The following is a 19,775-nucleotide window of genomic DNA, read 5'->3' as shown; positions in this document are numbered from 1 at the left end:
GTGGATGCACTCGGAAGACGTACTCTGGGGGTGGTCTCTTGCGGACCCTCTCCCCAGTCTGGCCTATGTTTGTGTTTGGGGGTGGGGTGGGGCGGGCAACCTTACTCTGGCAGATCCTCTTCCTCTTTTATTTTTTTAATGCTTATTTTTTTATTTTTGAGAGAGCACGAGCAGGGGAGGGGAAGGGGGGGACAGAGCATCCGAGGCAGGCTCAGTGCAGACATTTTAATGTTTATTTTTTATTTTTGAGAGAGCAGGAGCAGGGGAGGGGTGGGGGGAGGAGACAGAAGATCCGAGGCAGGCTCAGTGCTGACAGCAGTGACCCAACACAGGGCTCGAACTCAAGAACCGCAAGATCGTGACCTGAGCCGGAGTCAGATGCTCAACCGACTGAGCCACTCAGGCGCCCCAAGGGTGCTCTTCCTAAACAGTGTCCCTTCAAATGCTGCAGCCTGGTTACCCCTCCTGGCCTCCATAAGGGGAGCGGACATCCTTGCCATGGCAGGTGCTGGGCGGGTAGTTGTGTCTGCCCCTTGCCCTCTCTCCCCGGCTGGCCTGCCCACCAGGGAAGCCCAGGCCACAGTTTCGCTGTGTGCTTCCTTTTAGAGTGGAGTTGAATAGCAATCTGTAAGTTTCCCTAAACTCCCCAAGACATGTATAAATTCCTCAGAGTGGTCTCTGTGAAGGGAGCTGGGACTCGAGCCCAGTTCTTTCTAAAGAAAGAACACTTCTCTCTCGGCTCTTTCATAGCCAGTAGCGGGGCTGGAGGAAGGGTCACCGAGAGGATTGGGGTCACCTCTGTTGCCAGTCCCGAATACATGGGGCATCATTCCACTTTGGAATAGGGGGGCACTTTATGTTCTTCTGAATCCTTTTGGGGGCCACAGGCAGAATTGGTAGAAAGAGTTACGGAATCCTGTATTACGTAGCAGGGTTCAGTGGAAGGAGTTGGTTAGAATCTACTATTCTGAGATGAGAAGGGGCATATTCCTTTCAGAAAAGTCAGGCCAGTACAGCTCTGAGCAGCTAGAGGCTCCACGAGAGCCCAGGAAGTAGACAGGCTGTACCAGCGATCTTGCCTCCATCACCACCATGCCTGGAGCCCGCAGTCAGGGTGGAGGGGCTTCTGAAGCCCACAACCTCCCCCTCCCCTGCTCACCTCCCAGCCTCCCAGTCAGCTCCTGGACCCCATCTGGTTTCCCAGTCCAATACTGAACACAGAGAGAGTATAGGCAGTCAAGGTGCATTTAAGGGCATGTAACTCTGTGGATAATGTGGTCTAAGGAGACTTGCTCCCCAAAGCTACATGGTTCTCAAAAGCAGGACTTCGAGGGATGGTGCTGAATGCATAAAAATTTGTGTGCAGAGCTCACAGAAAGGGAAACCGTCTGAGCCCTTACCTTCCAGTCTAATCCAGTAAATCTGAGTGTTTCCAGGAATGTTTATTTTTAAGGAACTTTCCTGTAGATTTTGATGCTCCGAGGGAAGGTTTGAGAACCACAATTTAGACTACAGTCTAGCATAGTCCATTTAATTTTTTTTTTAATTTCTACCCAAGTTAGTTAGCATATGGTACAACAATGATTTCAGGAGTAGATTCCTTAGTGGCCCTTACCCCTTTAGCCCATCCCCCCTCCCACACCCCCTCCAGTAACCCTCTGTTTGTTCTGCATATTTAAGAGTCTCTTATGTTTTGTTGCCCTCCCTGTTTTTATATTATTTTTGCTTCCCTTCCCTTATGTTCATCTGTTGTGTATCTTAAAGTCCTCGTATGAGTGAAGTCATATGATATTTGTCTTCCTCTGACTAATTTCGCTCCAGTTCCATCCACGTGCTTGCAAATGGCAAGATTTCATTCTTTTTGACTGCCGAGTGATACTCCATTGTGCATATATACCACATCTTCTTTATCCATTCATCCACCGAAAGCAGAGTCCGTTTAATTTTTAGATTCCCCCTATGTCTTTTTTTCATGGGTGTATTTCATTCTTACCACAAAGTTACAGGGAGCAGAGTGATGACAGAAGACACAATGTAGCTCATGCACCATCCTGGTAAGTACACATATAGGCACAGCAATGTAGATACATAGAAATACAGATATAAAAATGTAGAGAAATCTAGAATGACTTCAATGTGCACTGGTGCTCTGCTCAGAAGCGGGCAGGGGCGCTTGTCTTCTTTTCCTAGGGGTCCCGTGAGATGGGTGTGTGTTTCCCTGTTCACCTTCCCAGCACTTCTGAGATCCCACCGTGAGGACGCCGTCTTAGAAGCGGCTGGGAATTCTTTTTCATTTCTGCCTAATCTTTCTTCTCCACATTCTGCCTGCAGGTCAGTGTGGTAAATCAGGGCTGCAATTTTTTCCACTGTTAGAAAGAAATCTCTTCAAGTGGGATGTGTTCTAATTCTGCCCGCTGGTTCTCAAAATGGGCTGGGCATTGGAATCACCAGGAGAGATTTCAAAACCAATTGACCTGGACGCAACTCAAACTAATTCCATCAAAGTCTCAGGGTGGGGGATCGTTTTCAGATGTCAGTATTTTTAAAGTCCCCAGGGTTGAGAACTATTAATTTGGCCTACACTCCACCTGAGAGAGCAATAAAAGTATAGCAGGAACCTTCACTGAGATGCCGGGAGAAAACTATTCCTTTTCCTTGTACCTACCCCCATTCATGATTTCATCATTACTTTCTGTAGCCACTTGTCCTTCTGGGGTTGATTTCCTTTTTCTTTTTCCGTGGTGTGTGGCCCCCGGTTACTTGAGATTTTAAAAATGGAGGCCTGTACTCGCTCAGTCAGAATTGCTGCGGGTGGTTCTCTGAATCTGGATTTTTAAAAAGCTCCTCAGTCATTCTTATCCTCTGAAGTTTGGATATTTCGGCCCTGACCTCACCAGGCCAGGTATGGGTACAGTCATGCTTAAGGGCCCAAAGTATAGAGGGTGAAGACCTAAGAACAAGCTTAGTAGGAATGTGATATATCAACCTCGCGAAGATGGACATTCTGAGGACAGGGCTGACAAAGGGCTGATTGGTAAGTTCCTAACTGCATTGACTCTGGAGATACAAATGAAAATCCCTAAGACTATTCTCCAGGCTATCCTTCATAAACTGCGATCTGAGCAAGAAATTTCCCAATCCAGATTCTGTACGGGGTGCAGTACTGACCGCATCCAGCACGTACACGACACCAGCTACCTGTTGCCACGACAATGCTGTCTAACATTCAAGCAGAGAACCTCAGTAGGAATAATGAGGTATGCTCATGTGTCTGGGTCGCCTGGGTGATTATGCTTACCTGCACTGAGCTCGGTGAGCTATCAGTCAGGTGGAGGTCAGCTAACGACTACTGATCTTGGGTGAGCTTCTCTACCCAAGGCCTTGGCCAGAGTGTCTGGATCAACTCGTTGCAGGTGTCCTATCCTCCAGCACCCTGGCCCCAGGCACGGCAGGATTCCGAGAGAGGGCAGACGCATGCGAGGTTTCTTAGAACCTGGGTCTGCAACTTATACAATGTCACTTCTGCCATACTGTGGGCCACACCAAGTCACAAGACGAACCAAGAAAAATAGGCTCTACTCCTTGATAAGTTGTTAAAGTCACATTTCAAAGGTTGTGGCTGCTGGCAGGACATTAATTGTTGCATTTATGCAAACAATCTACCTGAACTTTAGGTAATGCACAGCCAGAAAGCACGAAGTTCCCTTCTGACGGCTCTCGGGTTGGTCCTGGGCATCAGAAGGGTCTTGCGTGGGAAGGGAAGGCCTTGCATGTCCACAGTATGGCTTCCAGGATCTCATTCCGGTACAGTGAGGGTGTGCCATACATCACTGTCGGGGATGTGCGAAAATATTCAGGAAATTATTCAAGATACTCAGGACACCTCCCAAAGACGGCATCCCAGCTACCTGCTTCCACGAGGCCCTGAAATTCTAGTCAGGCTCTGGTTGTCAAGGAGATGCTGTGGTTTCAAAGCGGGACATGTCCATTCCCGCGCTCAAGACCTATTGAAAATGGCTTTCATCCATGAATAAGTACACGTATTTTAGCCTAACCCTTAAGACCCTGCACAGTCTGAGCAAATTACACTTTCCAAATTCATCTTCTAATGCAAAGTGCCACACCCATGGCCTGAGCATGGCGCTCGGGGGCTTGCTCCCTCTGGCTTCTCTACCTAAATGTGCCGTTCTGCAGTCTGCAAATCCAAATCGTAGCAATTCTACAAGCGCCCGTTAGACCTTCACTCAGAACACCAAGCAGAATGTGATGGCGTAGAAGAAACAGAAGAGCAACTCAAGCTAGACAAACCTGAGGGTGGTTCTACCATCCACCTGTTTGACCTTAGACAAGTCACTTCATTTTGCTCAGCCTATTTTTTTTAACTCTTTTTTTTTTAATATATTTTTTTTAACGTTTATTTATTTTTGAGAGAGACAGAGCATGAATGGGGGAGGGTCAGAGAGAGGGAGACACAGAATCTGAAACAGGCTCCGGGCTCTGAGCTGTCAGCACAGGGGCCCGATGCGGGGCTCGAACTCACGGACCGCGAGATCGTGACCTGAGCCGAAGTCGGCACTCAACCGACTGAGCCACCCAGGCGCCCCTTTTTTTAACTCTTTAAACTGGAGGAAATACCCACTTGCAGATTATAATAAAATAATGTCTTCAAAGTTCCTAACACTGAGAGAAGGTTCTTGGTAAATGATAGCTATTTTTATGACCCCGGGCTACAAACGATTACTTTATTCTTTTCTATGTTGTCTGATGTCACTATATTACCTTCTTCCTACCCATACTTCCCCTTTCTTAAGGACAGGGGCTATGTCCTTCTTAATACTGTGATCTGCAGTTTACAGTTGAGGAAACAGAGAAACCACAGCATTAAGTTCCTTGTTCAAGGCCAGATAGCTAGCAATGGTGGCACTGAGATTTGAATTTATTCTAGGATGTGTTTTCTAAGCTCCTATCTCGCACTGCCTTGTCAATGTGCTGGTCAGTACTGGTTATACATGCCTCGTGCAAAGGCGGTTGGCTCTGGCATCCTGCCATGAGCACTCACTTGGAGCATCCCCAGGGCCAGAAGCCAGAAGCCAGCTGTCCACGGCCCATCGAACATTCTCCCCCATCGAACCTGGCCAGTGCCTCCAACCTGGCCAGAGGCCTACAACTGGCCTCAGCAGCAAGGCGGGAGGGAGTTAGCAAGAGGCCACCGTGACTGTGCAATGGGTGTACAAGAGGCGTGCACTAATGCATCTGACCAAGTGAAGGAGAGAGTTAATGGGTGGTGGAATGTTGTGTAACCAGGGCCGTTTTCTGAAATTCCGCCTTGAAACGAAAATGACGGATTTGTTAATGTTTATTTTAGGAGCAGGCTGATGCCAAACAGGGAGCATGAAGAAGTCTAGCCTCACCTTCCTTTGAAAGAGTTCTGTGGAGAGTTTGGCTCACCTGTGTTTTGACACAGGTCAAGGATGTGAGATTAGGGAGAAGAGACATTTTCTGCCACTGACTTCTCTTCTCCATCCATAGTGAGAAAGTTAGGTGCATTAGAAACTATGACTTTGAATTGGTAACTTCCACCAAATAGTAGAGTGCTCCTAAGAATAAAAATGCAATACATTAAAAAAAATTTTTTTTAATTAATTTATTTATTTAGAGAGAGTGAGCAGGGGAGGGGCAGAGAGAGAGGGGGAGAAAGAACCCCAAGCAGGCTCCACACTGTCAGCGTGAAACCTGATGTGGGACTTGAACTCATGAACTGTGATATCATGACCTGAGCCGAAACCAAGAGTCTGGACGCCTGACCAGCTGAGCCGCCCAGGCACCCCGGAAATGCAATACATTCTTAAATTTTCCTCAGTCTTCTTTAGGATCAGGCTTGTTCTCTCGGGAAAAATTTTTAGCTTTTAAATTTACAGCTACTGATTTGATATAATTGGTCTGGGAACCTTTCCCCTGGGGACTGTATTTTAAATAGAAGCGCCCCTACAGGACTGGAAGAAAAAACAAACAAACAAAAAAACCCCTATTTTTTAAAATTCAAAAAAGTTGCAAGTTACCCAGAGAGGAAAATTCTCTAACCTCTTGTTTGGAGCATGGACTAGCCTTTCATTTTTTAGTAAAATATCATGCTGATGGTACTTACATCATCAAGTAAGAAGTGTAGGCTGAATAAAGGTGGAGAAGTTTAGTATAAAAAGTGATATTAGAAAGACGACTTCAGGTCCTCAGTGTGACTCTTCTAGGTGCCAACTCTTAGGCAGACAAAGCTCTCTAAGGCTCAACTTCCTCGTCTGCAAAATGGACACAGTGGCTCTTTCCAAAGTTACCATGAGACATAAATGAGATCGTGTATGTGAAACGACCAAGCTTACACGTAAACATGGACTTTTATTTCACTTTAAAAAATGGTTCAGGGTTGTTAACAAATTCTCAGGGAACCAGTGTTCAAAAGGGGGACTTTGAGTTGAGGGAGGCCGTGGGGAAGGGCCAGGCTGCTGGCTGAGTTGGCCGGATGTGCCCTCCCCTAATTCTCCCCCGGACGTTGCATATTATTGAAAGAGACAGACTCTCATCAGCAAGGAGGTGGTTTCTGCCGATCCTCCCTTACAGCTGGACAGGCGGCACAAAGGGAAAGCGCTCGCCTTTGATAGGGATTTTTATGTAATCAGCATAAATCAAAATTAGGACTTGGCTTAGAAAACCCTACATGAAAGACTTTACACATCCTCTGTAGCTTTCCAAAAGCCTATCTTACATTTCTACTTGGGACTTTACCATCACTTCCCATTACACATTATAACCTCCCTTTCCCCATCTGTTCTTATCTGTTTCAATTAGCCACAACACTGCTTTCAGGCTTTCTCATTTAGCTGCTCGAACTCACCACTGTATGTATATTTCGAATACATGGCTACATTTCACCTAATTCTCAAATAACCACGTCAAGGAGGTATTACTCCCCTCAGACTGTGGTGTGGAAATCATGGATCACAGAGATTAAATTACTTCTAGGGTCACAAAGCTAACACTGGAATACAAAGAGAAAGTTTCGAAGCCAGGCTCTGACCCCAGGTTCAATGCTCCATTCCCATTCTACATTACTGTTTTGGCTCACAAGAGACAATGGTGAAATTAATTTGCCTCTTGCTGTGATCACAACCGACATTTTATGCTTTTGGGGGGGTGGGTACGGAGGGGGAGGCAGAGGATCTGAAGCAGGCTCCGCACTGACAGCAATGAGCCTGATGGGGCTTGAACTCCTGAACCGGGAGATCGTGACCTGAGCGGAAATCAGATGCTCAACTGAATGAGCCACCCAGGTGCCCCTCACAAATGACATTTAAAAAGGTAACAGGATTTATATATTTTGCACAACTTAACGCTATTGCAATATTCCATTAATACAATATCAAGTGATAATAAGAACTGTCACCAGAAATCTGTGGGTCAGGAATTCGGGGAAAAAACGACTTACTGTTGTGATGTCTTTCCGAACGCATGTCTCAATAATTGAGCAGAAACAAACCTACGCAAGAATGCTACTCCAATAAAAATGTAAATATATAAAAGCAAATAATCAAGGATCAGTTTTGCCAATTTTATTGAACCAATAAAATTCCTACTAATAACAATGAAATAAATTTCTGCAAGTATAAATGTGATACAGTTTAACAAAACCCATTGTTCTGTACCTATAAATAGATTTTCAAAATGTCATAAAAAGTGCAGTTATGAATTGTTAACATGTTAATACACAGTTCCTTTATTTCAAATGTGTTTGTCTTGACTCACTAACAGTTCCTTCTGCATCTGTTCAAATAATATTACCCATCCCTCCAAAAAAAAAAAAAAAAAAAGCCATTAAAGCACTAGAATATTACACATAAACTGATCCATTCAGGTCAGCTTTAGTCAGAATTGTAAAATCAGCAACATAAGAAAAATAAAACCTACTTATACATACAAAAAGCTTTCATGGGTTCTATAATCTCCTTAACTGCTGACTCTGTGGAGGGCATAATAGTTGAAAAGGCTTATATGGTTAACTACCTTAGACTACTACATCTAGAGCAGGGTCTGGTTTGCCAGAACAAGTTTAAAGTGGCTGTTTATCAAGTTTGCTATCTTCAGAATTGAAACTATAAATATAAGACCACCATTGGACGCTGAAAACTGCGTGAATCCTAAATTGCATCAATGATCTATTTGATAAAAGCTTATTCTAATTGAAAACCTTATATAGTAAGAGACTGATATATATAGCAGTCTTAAAGATCATGTCATCTGCCTCACATTAGTCCAAAGTCACGTGCTTCGTAAAAAAAAAAAAAAATTACAGTAACAAAGCACAGGACTACAAAGGCAAAACATCACAGCTTCTGATTACACTGAATAAAAAGTACCAAGGAACGCAAAAGATAATTCTGTATTAATACTGATGAATTAAAGAACTATAATAGACGTTTCACAGCATGCTACATATATCGCTCACAACTTAAGGATAAAATGATGTCTAAAATTGAAAGTCAAGAAGTTGGCAATCTGATTTCATGTGCAATTCAGCTACAAAGTCTTAATATATACATTCATTATGTAGCTGCCCTGCAGAATCAGGATTTAAAAAAAAAAAAAAGATTTCAAGTTCAAATCCTATTTCATAAGCTAAAGGATACATCCAGTTCTTCCATGACCAGGAAAGTTATTTTCAGGTTCGAAGGAGCTAATCCAAGAAGCAAGGCCAGGTTCCAAGTTGACCTGACAAGGTTCTTTTTTACCTTGCTCAAACTGTGCATGTGGATGGGACTATTCTATTAGCATGGAGATGATGCCGAACTGGCTTGATTTGCTTCCTGTGTCTGTCTTATTTTGAGTTGAAAAGAGTACATATGAAGAGAAAGAGGAAGGGAAAAATCGTATTTTCTTTCCAGAGAAGATATGCGGATGCAAAGAAAATATGTGCACGAGATAGAGAGTTTGGATCACTTGCCTTGATGAACAAGGGTACCAGTGAACTCTTACCTTTAATTTTAGAGAACCAGTGAAATTCAGAAAGGAGAAAATAGTCTCTCAATGTTACAAAGGAAACGACTTGGCTACCCAACTGATAGGTTTCCTTTATCCTACCTTTGGGTCCTTCCTTACAAGATTTGGAAGTCAGTGGAAAATCTGTAAAGACTGATTAAGAAAGATATCTGCTAAATGTCATAGTGCATACACTTAGCTAATCAGAATTCATGAACAATACTTTAGCATTACATACCAGAGATTCTCTCTCCCTTTGATAATCTTTCTGTGGAAATTATACATTCATTTCTAAGAGGGTAAGCTGAGGGATGCAAGAAAATAGACTGTTTTAGCAAAATTTATATACCAAAAATTATATTTATCGTACTTAGACTCACTAATGTTTGATGTTGTCCTATAAGCTAGAAGTAAAATGGGGTGTTTGTTCTAAAGGCTATTTTATAGTATGCATATCGTTACCTCAAAGATTTCCACAAGCACTGAAAAAAATCAGATACTCCTTCTTCCCCCACCCCTGTATTTTTTTCTTTGTTAGTTCTGTATTTCATGGTGGTGCAGCCAGAATTAATTTAAGCTAGAATGAACCCTTCACCACATACGATTTTGCGAGAACCATCCCTTCGGTCTCCATTATTAAGTGTCACTTCTCAATGAGGCATCGATTCACTCCTGGGAACCTTAAAGGCATCTATGAGACTCTGCCATCAGGTTGGGTTGTTCACGAATGGAACGTAAAGCATTCAAATGCCACCACAGATTGTATTAATCTACACTTCCAAACAGGGTGGTTCATCACCGGGTCAGCCAGCCATCTGTAGATGAACATGCCCCGTGTAAGAAACCGGACAGAGTCGTCAGCCATGAACAGGGTGCACACTGGCTGGAGAGGAAGACTGTTGTTGCTTCTTCTGTGCACTTGTTCCTTAAGGACAGTCTGGATATACCCGAACTGCAGCCAGGGGAATAAAGACTACAAAGTCAATGCATTCCCTTTTCACCCCATAGTACTTTTCTCCCCCGTGGAGAACACAAGGTAGGAATGGGGGCTAGAAGCCTAGTCTAATCCAGGAGAGCTTGTTCAAAAACCCTTATGTACCCAATTGTGTGGTATTTTATCTATGTTATATATCAAATGGGCTTCTGCGATCCAATGGGACCACCTCAACACTCTTTATCATACGTCCTTCTCTTAGAAGCGTGTTTCAAGGCCCAAGTAACGACACCCATGGATATGCCAGAAATTTCCTGTTTCCCCGAGGGGTTACACATCAGTCTGGATTGCTAGAGAATTGTTCATTTACATTCAAATAACTTGGACTAACACCAGTATTTATTACCTAATATAGATCCAGATTAGGGTGGTAACTCAATCAATCACTTTACAGTCCTGCTAAATGCTAAATTCTGCATGGTAGAAATAGTTCCATTTCTGTATCGTGTATAAATATAAAGACTTCTACTTTGATAGAAGGCAAAAATCTTCTAAGATTTATTAAAATATGGAAGTAGCATTACTGAACAACAGAGAGTGAATCCATGAAAAGGTTGGATACTCTGAATTTATAGGCTCTTTGGGGATGAGGTAGAGACAGCCGGGAAAGGGTATTCGAGTATGGGATGGACAGGATTACACTCGGTGCTGCATAATATCTGCTAGGGTGTCTATGGAGAAGGTTAGCCGACATGTCGCTGGATGACTGGGGGATGTAGAGGAGCGGGGACAAAGTCCTATTCTTAACGAGTGGAGAAAAAGGAACTCAGAAAAGTAAATGCTGGTGACTATCAGCAGGTGGCTGGTGATGTTTGGTTTGGATTGTGAAGAGGCCTTCAGACCAAGATGGGCTGAGGGAAGGGGAAGATGGCGAGCATGTAGAGGTTGAGGCACTTGGGGGAAGAAAGCAGGCAGGAAAGGGTGGACTGAATGCAGATAGGAACTCCCACATGGGAATGTTCCTTAATATCAGGCGCACGATGCTGAGGATGGCCACGCTCGAATGTTCCATGCGTTCACTGAAAACCTTCTCCTTCCTCACAGGGCTCTGCCTCCACCTCTAGGATCCGTTTCACCCCAGCGATGTTTGTTCTACTTCTCACCTGAGCAGACACTACTAACTAAGCCAAATCAGCGTGGACGTAGGCTCCACACACAGGGGGGCGTTGCAGTTCTGTGGACTGAGAGGGATACATTCATGTTACAGTACTGCTCTGAGGAAAGAAGACGTCATTTGATTCTCTTGTCTCCGGAGGGATACGATAGGGAAACAGATTAAAATGACGGCCACCGAGAATAGGTTCTGATTATACAAATTAGGTGACTTAACACTCGATCCGAACTGTGGGGCCCCGTGTCTTTCAGGGTGCTGTTGCATTATACTACTAAGAAAATTTCATATGCTATTTATACAACGTTACTGTTGCATACTTTTTACTCCATGCAAGACCGTCTATTTGCATAAAAGAAGAAAAAGTCCATTAGGTAAAGAGAAGAGTTTAAGGTCTTGCTTTCCAGAGGGATGATTTAGAATCGTCTTCAAAACACAACACAAAACGAAAACCTCATTTTACTATCACAGTGCAAATCATTCTTATAACATGCACTGAAATTAATTTTTGTCCCCGATGAACCGGATTTACGAGTTTAAAAGAATCTTACCTTCACACATGCATGCACTCTGCACTAAAGTGGTAAACTATTTTTAAGTATAGATCTTTGATTGTTTGCTGATCATTTTATTTTGCTGCGGCCTAAGAATCTAGGATTTTGGATTAAACAAAACAAAACAAAACTCTGTAAGGTGGAAAAGGGAAAAGCTGCTGTAGACTAATGTGATTTAGTTTTTAGAAGAATTTAAAATCCTTAGGGGACTTCCTAACAATTAAAATAGGGGCTCTGGTTCAAATATGATTTTAATATAAAGCTTCCACTGAGTTTTCTGTTTGAAAACAGCCCTGTGTTGCTCTGCCATTGTTTGGGTTTAAAGCCATAACTAAAGGCCAAGGCCATGGCCCAGATTCCACATTAGCCATCTTTTATTGTAAAAGTACCCCGGATGGGACAAAGATTCTTCCTGAGACTGAGACAACATACTTGGTTCAAAAAGGTAAAGAAGGTAATGAGTGGTCTCATCTCAGCAAGCCTCGTTTCCTCTGATTATCAAGGATCCATCTGAGGAGACCGAAGCTGAAGGATCCAGGGGGCCAGCTGCCTGGCCAACCCCACAGTCAAGGGATGGGTTTACAGATCAGATTGACGTTCAGGTGGGAGAGTCTTTATTTAGGTATTTCCTAAGGTGCTCTGAGAAATTAAGAATGACAAGGGAAGCCGGGAAGTAAATAGACATCAACCAGGCAGATTATCAGTGGCTTGTTAGACTAATTTCAACGTAATAAGCAACGAAGTTAGAGAATTCACAGTCACATGTGCTGTTTTTCCAAGTACACTTGCACATTTAAGTTTGGCACAATGTGAGCCCCAAGGTGGAGGTTAGCGTATCGTATAATCATATCGTTACACTAATTGAACCAGATATCTCTTTGAAAAATATCACATTTTAATATAAAAAGCTATACTATAAATTACTACATAGTAAATTCAATACTCTGAAAAAATACCACCCTGGAAAACCGCATCAGAATTTCAAGTCTGCATTAGAGAAAGTTCACAGCAACCTCGCTGTAAAATGGTACTCATGTTGTGCGTGCTGCGTCTCAGTAGGTGCCCCAGCACCTTCGGAAGTCAATTTTTCTAGGCTGGTTCACTGAGGTTCATAAAGACATTGTTTTGTTTTTGTTTATAGTTCCAAGTCAATTTACGTTCCTGATTACTGATGAGTAGAGCAATGCTGAGCTAAAAAGAAACTCTGCTAGAAAAGAGATCTAGTAAAGGCACTAATATTTCCAAAACCCAAACTCCAACTACTTCCATTTCTGGGGTAAAAAAAAAAAAAAAAAAAAAAAAGACAAAAACTAAGTGGCCATTTTCATTACGTACACCTTGTTTCCCCTTTTGGTCTAAAGCTCATAATGGTTTTTCTGTGAGAATTTCTCCTTCTTTTCCATTTTATAAAGATCCTTTTTTATCCTGTAATACAGGTCACCTGCACAATAATACAGGGTTATTAACTGAAAGGATTGTAGTTAAAAAACAAAACAAAATAAAAAAACATCAAGAATAAAAGATATCCTCAACTCGAAAGTTCTAAGGTTAGGGAAGTCAAATATGCATTGATGTTATTATCCGTGTTTTATCATTTTCCTAAATACTTTCCTTGCAGTTAACAGACATATCTACATGATGTGATGCCGAATGAAGTCAACATATGGCATATGCAATAAACAGAAGAGATCTGGCATGAATTCTCTGAATGATATCTTTAAATAAACCACCCTGTCTTAAAAAATATTAGCGATTTTTTCCTCACGTGGAAGATTTCAAATGAGATCCTGGAATCTAAAAATGCAGAACCACCTTGTGTTAGTAGGTTTACAGTCATCTTTCTATTTTCTTATCTGGGACAAACTCTAAAAGAAAGCAACCTAATGTACTGTATCAGAAAAGGATAGTGAACGGAAGGGGAAAATGACTTAACAAAACTCAAGATTCTTTCATGAGAGAAAAAGTCCTATACAACAAATAAGTCAGTCTTTGATGAAATCTTTGTGGGAACTCTAATGGAGAATTTTGACTCTATTATTTACCATGAGAAAATGGAGTTGTTTTTAAAAAATTAGCAGATTTGTGAAAATTCAAGTCACCCTTAGTTAACCAAAAAGTGTTTAAGCAGTGTGGTCGTGTCCTACTGGATAGTTGTAAGCATCTCTTAGGCACTTCACTGGTTCATTAACACAATACAAATTAAAGCTAGAAACACATAATATTGTGCTCTGTAAGGATAGTCTAATCAGGCAACACAAACCGATGCAAAAATGTGACTTTTTGGATGCTTCTTCCTCCCCTAAGACTTGATAGCTTTTTTAAACCAGTTGTCCAAAGAGATTTTTTTTTTTTTTCTGGGGAAGGGGGTGCTTTGGCATTAGGAAAACAATATTGTTCAACCCCAGTAAGGCAAAAGCCTTGTGCAATAAAGAAATTTGAACAAAATTTCTTTATGGCTCTGTTTACAAGGACACTTCTGCAATGACATAATGGGGGGAAAGTTCAGCTGAGTATTTTTTTCCCGACATATTGCACTCTTTTTGTTGTTGTTGTTGCTGTTCAATCACATTAATGCATAGAAACACAATTGTTACCTCTGAATATTCAACTCCTCAGCCTATTAGAAGAAAAATCATGGGAAAGAAGTTCTAAAAGCTACCAGGAAAAAATACAACTACATTAACCTTCCTCTGCTTACTGCGATATAGAAAACGCTATGAGAAAAGAAAAACGTGCAAAGAAACTTTTTTGGTCAGTCTTGTGTGGGTACAGGCTTGCGTGTGCCAACTGAATGAGCGGTGAGCAGCTCTGTGAGCGCTGATGACTTACATGACTGAGGAGGACTGTTAGTGATAGAAAGGATTGTGCATAATTCTGCTTTTAATATATACATCTGATACGGAAAACGGAAACTTCTGTTTCAGAAGAGAAAGAAAAGAGCTGAATTTGGCATTTCAGTAGCATGCTATAAAATTCATCATGATTAATTTCACATTAAATTATGGACAATGGCTGTATCACATTTCACGTTATCGCCAATAGCAGTAAAAAAAAAAAAAACAAAAAAAAACCCAAAAAACAAAAACAAACAAACAAAAACCACAAACAGTGCCTGACAAATAATCTCCTGGGGACACAGATATGTGTCCTGTGAGCAGCTTAGTTCAACAGCGCATGCTTCTCCTCCATCAGATTTAGGACACAACGTTAAAAGTTTAGAATGGCCAGAAGAGGTCATTCTTTGCTGAATTCCAATATCTGAAAAACAATCACTTGAGCAGATTGTAAGCGCTTTTCCTTATTCCAAAAAAAAAATAATAATAATAATAAAAAAAAAGAAAGAAGGAAATAAAAGAATACACATACATACAAACCCAAAAGCGCTGAAGTTAAGCATTAATAAACCAGGTTCGTGATTTATGATCAGTATCCAAAACTCCAACTATAAAACAATGCAAAGTAGTGCTCCTCAGTATTATTTTTGCAATTGTTAGTAATGTTAAGCATCAAGAAAAATAAAACACATCATTGCACATTACAGCCGCCAAAGAGAACGGCTAAACTTTGACACTAGAGAATTGAATAACTTTTGATGCCCATCACAAACAGCTTCTGATGTATGTTCTTGTGTGGAAAGGTCTTTACACACATATGACGTTTCCGCTGGGTGATGCTTCAGGTCAAATGCCGAGTTATGGCACGAAGGGCATAAAGAAGTTCAGCTTGCATCCGTGCTTCCATTAAAAGCAAATTTACGTGAACCTAGAAACGACAACGTTAGCAACTTAGTGACCATTACAAACAACTGAAAAAACTTCCTTTTTTTTTTTTTTAACAGACATTCACAAGGGTTTGTCTTGTGTACAACACACATGCAAACACACATGCCTCGGCATATCTACGCGTGTAAATGATGGAACGCTCATAACAAAACTGTGTCTATAAAAGAGAAAGGGATCTTGTGAGTGGCAAAAATGACCTCTAAAAGTCTTGAAAGTACCAAGCATTATGTCAGAATGTACACGATGTGTATAAAGCCAATCAATCTTCTGGATTACGAAATCACATACTTTTCAATTTTTTAATAAATTGCAACTTTCTCTTCTTCCAGTTGTATGTGGCTAAAAATCAGCTCTACATGTCTCAGAGCCTATGTTCAGTCCTCGGAAAGCTTTTAAAAACATTTCTTCCTGTATACTTGGAAAGGTACGGAAGTGAAAACCTGAAGCTTACAGCAGTTTGCAATTACTGTCTGGTCCTTGTTAGATATGTGTACCTTCCCTGGAGTCTTTCGGATACAAGCCCCTAAGTGTTGGGGGAGACACACATTAGCTGATAGGTTAAAATTAATACCAATGTATTTTTCAAAATAGACTACAAAGAAATGTGTTTTGATATTGCATTTATTTTGATAATGTTCTACGGGTTAGGGATATTCTCTCAATGAATAAAGGGAATTTCTAGATACAACCCAGTAAAGTAATGCAAACATATAAATATATCGTATGTGTGACTGGCCCAAAGACTTCATAAAATCCGTTAGGTATGGAGGCCATAACATTTTCTGTCAAGGCCACAGAGTTAATTAGTGAATATTAGGACCCTAAATGGATTTTCTTACTCTCAAAAGCTGGGAACCTGTGGTGTAAATGGAAGATTCTTGGACTTGCAGGTCAAAACGATCTAGGATTTAAGGCCAGTTCTTCAACTACAACGTTGGTAAAGATCCTTAACATTTATTAGATCTTACATAATGATTCCTATGTATTTCATCCAAAGAAATATTCTTTTTTTTTTTTAATTTTTTTTAAACGCTTATTTATTACGGAGAGACAGAGCATGAGCATGGGAGGGGCAGAGAGAGAGGGAGACACAGAATCTGAAGCAGGTTCCAGGCTCTGAGCTGGAGCACAGAGAGTCTAACCTGGGGCTCGAACTTGTAAACCGCGAGATCATGACCTGAGCTGAAGTCGGACACTTAACTGACTGAGCCACCCAGGCGCCCCGAAAGAAATATTCTTACATAAGGGTATATATATTTGGCTCAAAGGTCCTGCATTATATTGTCAAAATACAAAATTACCAAATTGGAATGAGAGACTATCGTACAAATAGGTTAACTCTAATGGCTAGTTCATCTCTAAATGGATATACCTTCTGGGCACGGCACAACCACACCTAACACATCTCAGTAGGGTTGATTTTTGTTAGTTGCTGGACTGGTAGACATTTTCCTAAATGGACTTCAAAAATACCAATATTCAGATCCAGTCTTGCAACGGCTGATTCTACGCTTTTGCAGTACTTACCACACCGGACAAAACGCACAACAAAAATTTAGTTAATCTTCAGTAAACCTGAATTTGAAAACATTGTTCAAGGGATAGCCAGATGACGCCGCTTCCTCTTCTTTAATGGCGCTGATTTATTAACACTTTCACGTGCAATTTTTCACAGTCCTTCCTAATGATAGTGGACACGTGTCTAAGGCACACAGAACGTGCAGTCATGCAACGCACCTTTTCTGAGTGCTTGAACTGACGCCAGTAACTATCATACATGCGCTTGGTAGTTCTCTCAGGATAGCAGGTCACTGTCTTAATGTAAACCTTCAGGCTTCGTTCAAGTAGTTGATTAACTTCTCCGTAATCATAGTCATCATACCTACGAGCAGGAGGACAACAGTTTTATAATGACAAAATCAAACTTCTGATTTCTCGATCTGCCTCAAGAGATGTTTATGGTCTAGCAGTTAAATGCCAACAGCTCATCAACTAACTGTTCTAACAGATATTCACTGAGTGCCTCTTAGGTGCCGTGCGCTTTGCGTGTCCTCTTCTAGGTACTGGTGATACACTGATGAACAGACTGAACAAAAAAATCCTTGGTCTCATGGAACTGAAATCCTATTGGAGAGAAAAGAGGGAAAAAAAAAAAAGACAAGCACATAATATGTCAGGTGGTGCTAACCGCTTCGGAGAGAAAAGGAAATTGAAGCCTGTGGTAGGAGGAGCTGCTGATTTTAGGTAGGGTGGCTGACATCTGAGCAAAGGCTAGGAGGAACAGGGCACATGTAAAGCCCCAAGGCAGGAGCCAGGGTTCCAAGGCGGAGGGAGTTAATCCACTGTGTCAGATGCCGCCGGCTGATCGGATCAGATAGGAGCTGAGCACCGAGCACTGGGAGCAGCTGTCCAGAGATCACTGGGAACCTCCCCAAAAGTGGTTTCTCTGGTGTAGTACCTTAGTGCACTCAACGGGGAAAGGGGGATGAGAAGATGGTGACAGATGTGCGGCGCCTGGGAGCAGGAAAAGGATGCAGCAGCCAGAAGGAAAAGTAGGATGAAGAAAGGATTTTGTTTTTAAAGATCAGAGAAGGAACAGGATTGTTTACATACTAACGGGAACGATCCAATAAACAGGGTAAAGTTGATTTTGCAGGAAAGAGAAGAAAGAATTTTTACTTTTTTTTTTTTTGTTTTAATGTTTATTTGTTTCTGAGAGAGAGAGAGAGACAGAGTGTGAGCAGGGGAGCAGAGAGAGAGGGAGACACAGAATCCAAAGCAGGCTCCAGACTCCGAGCTGTCAGCATAGAGCCCAACGTAGGGCTTGAACCCACAAACCGCGAGATCATGACCTGAGCTGAAGTCAGACGCTCAACTGTCTGAGCCACCCAGGCACCCCGAAGTTTTACTTTTAATTACAGTTGACAACCAACTGTATTGGTTATAGGTGTATGACATAGTGATTCAACATTAATGTATTTTACAAAATGCTCACCGCAAAGGTAGTTACCATCTGCCACCATACAAAGTTATTACAATCTTACTGACTGGATTCTTGTGCTGAACATTACATCATCATGACTTATTTTATAACTTTAAGTTTTACCTCTTGATTCCCTTCACCAATTCTGGCCTTCCCTCCACACACACACACATACACACACACACACCCGCCCCCCTCCCACCATCAGTTTGTTCTCTTTAACTGTCCGTTTCTGTTTCTCTGTTTTGTTTTCTAGATTCCACATATAAGTGAAATCATATGGTATTTGTCTCTCTCTGACTTATTTCACTTAGCATCATACCCTCTAAGTCTATCCCTGTTGTCACAAATGGCAAGATCTGATTATTTTTTTATGGCTGAGTAATATTCCAGTGTATGTATATACCACATCTCCTTTATTCTAGAATAGGGATCCTAAATGAGAGGAGATGAGATTTTGTGCCCAAGTGCACAGGGGGACAGTTCATCCATAATACGAGGGAAGAGACAGCAGAGTAAAGGGACACAGAGGCAGACGGGAGGGTAAAGGCAGTAGTGGGAGGTTGTGGGATTTCTCTTCTATGTTTTCAGTTCATTTTTAACCCCAAAATATGCTTAGTTAAACATAAGTATTCAAAGATTTTTATCTGAGCTTTTTAGGGTAGTATCCAACAGGTAAATATAATCACCATAACATATGTTATTTAGTGTCTTGAATACAATTTATCATAATTGAATTAAATTGTTAGTATTTATTTTTCTTAATTAGGTAGATATAATGTGTGTGTTTCAAAATGTGATGGTTCTGTGATAATTTATCGTCTGGACTGGTAAATGAGCAAAGAGCACAGTTATTATTTACCATCACAATAGTGTCTTCTAGGTGGAATGCTTTACTCTTAGATGTCAGGAAAATTTCTGTAAATTAAAACTACAGAAGATACTTTGCTCAACAAATTGCATTCTAATTCCATTCCATAAAGGTTTTCTGATCCTGTATCAGAAAGGATACAGTAGAGTCAAGTTGAATGTATTCATGACGGCAAATCTTCTCTTTTTGCAAATCTATCTCCATAAACGCCTTCAAAACCCAGCTCAAAAAGGCACATTCTCCCAAAAAAGCTTTCCTGATTAGACCATTCAATCTCATTCGCTCATGTACTCACTGTTCTCTCAATGCCAATTTTCTAAAGTTAGAGGCCATTAATTTATATTGACTGATGGTTTCATTTCAGTGTTCTCCTGTGATCTTTATGAGGACACAATCTATCCTACTTTTATTTAAACCCTAATTACTATTCTTTTAAAAATAAACAAACAAACCAAC

General features: G+C 41.4%; 1 protein-coding gene across 2 annotated transcripts in view; it reads right to left on the bottom strand.

Annotated features, from left to right (window-relative positions):
• Positions 1 to 7,586: 7,586 nt before the first annotated feature.
• Positions 7,587 to 19,775, bottom strand: part of SESN3 (sestrin 3) — a 73,192-nt gene continuing 61,003 nt past the window's right edge. For both annotated transcript variants that reach the window (XM_042959683.1, XM_042959684.1), the window contains 2 exons: positions 17,203 to 17,347; positions 7,587 to 15,445 (listed from right to left, as the gene is read on the bottom strand). In XM_042959683.1, the coding sequence (XP_042815617.1) occupies positions 15,359 to 15,445; positions 17,203 to 17,347 (232 nt within the window). In that variant the 3' untranslated portion in view covers positions 7,587 to 15,358. The remainder of the gene's footprint in view (positions 15,446 to 17,202; positions 17,348 to 19,775) is intronic.

Source organism: Panthera tigris, chromosome D1 (assembly GCF_018350195.1).
Source record: "Panthera tigris isolate Pti1 chromosome D1, P.tigris_Pti1_mat1.1, whole genome shotgun sequence".
NCBI classification, from domain to species: Eukaryota; Metazoa; Chordata; class Mammalia; order Carnivora; family Felidae; genus Panthera; species Panthera tigris.
Note: the sequence above shows the minus strand (reverse complement) of the source record. Positions and strands in the feature narration are given on the sequence as shown.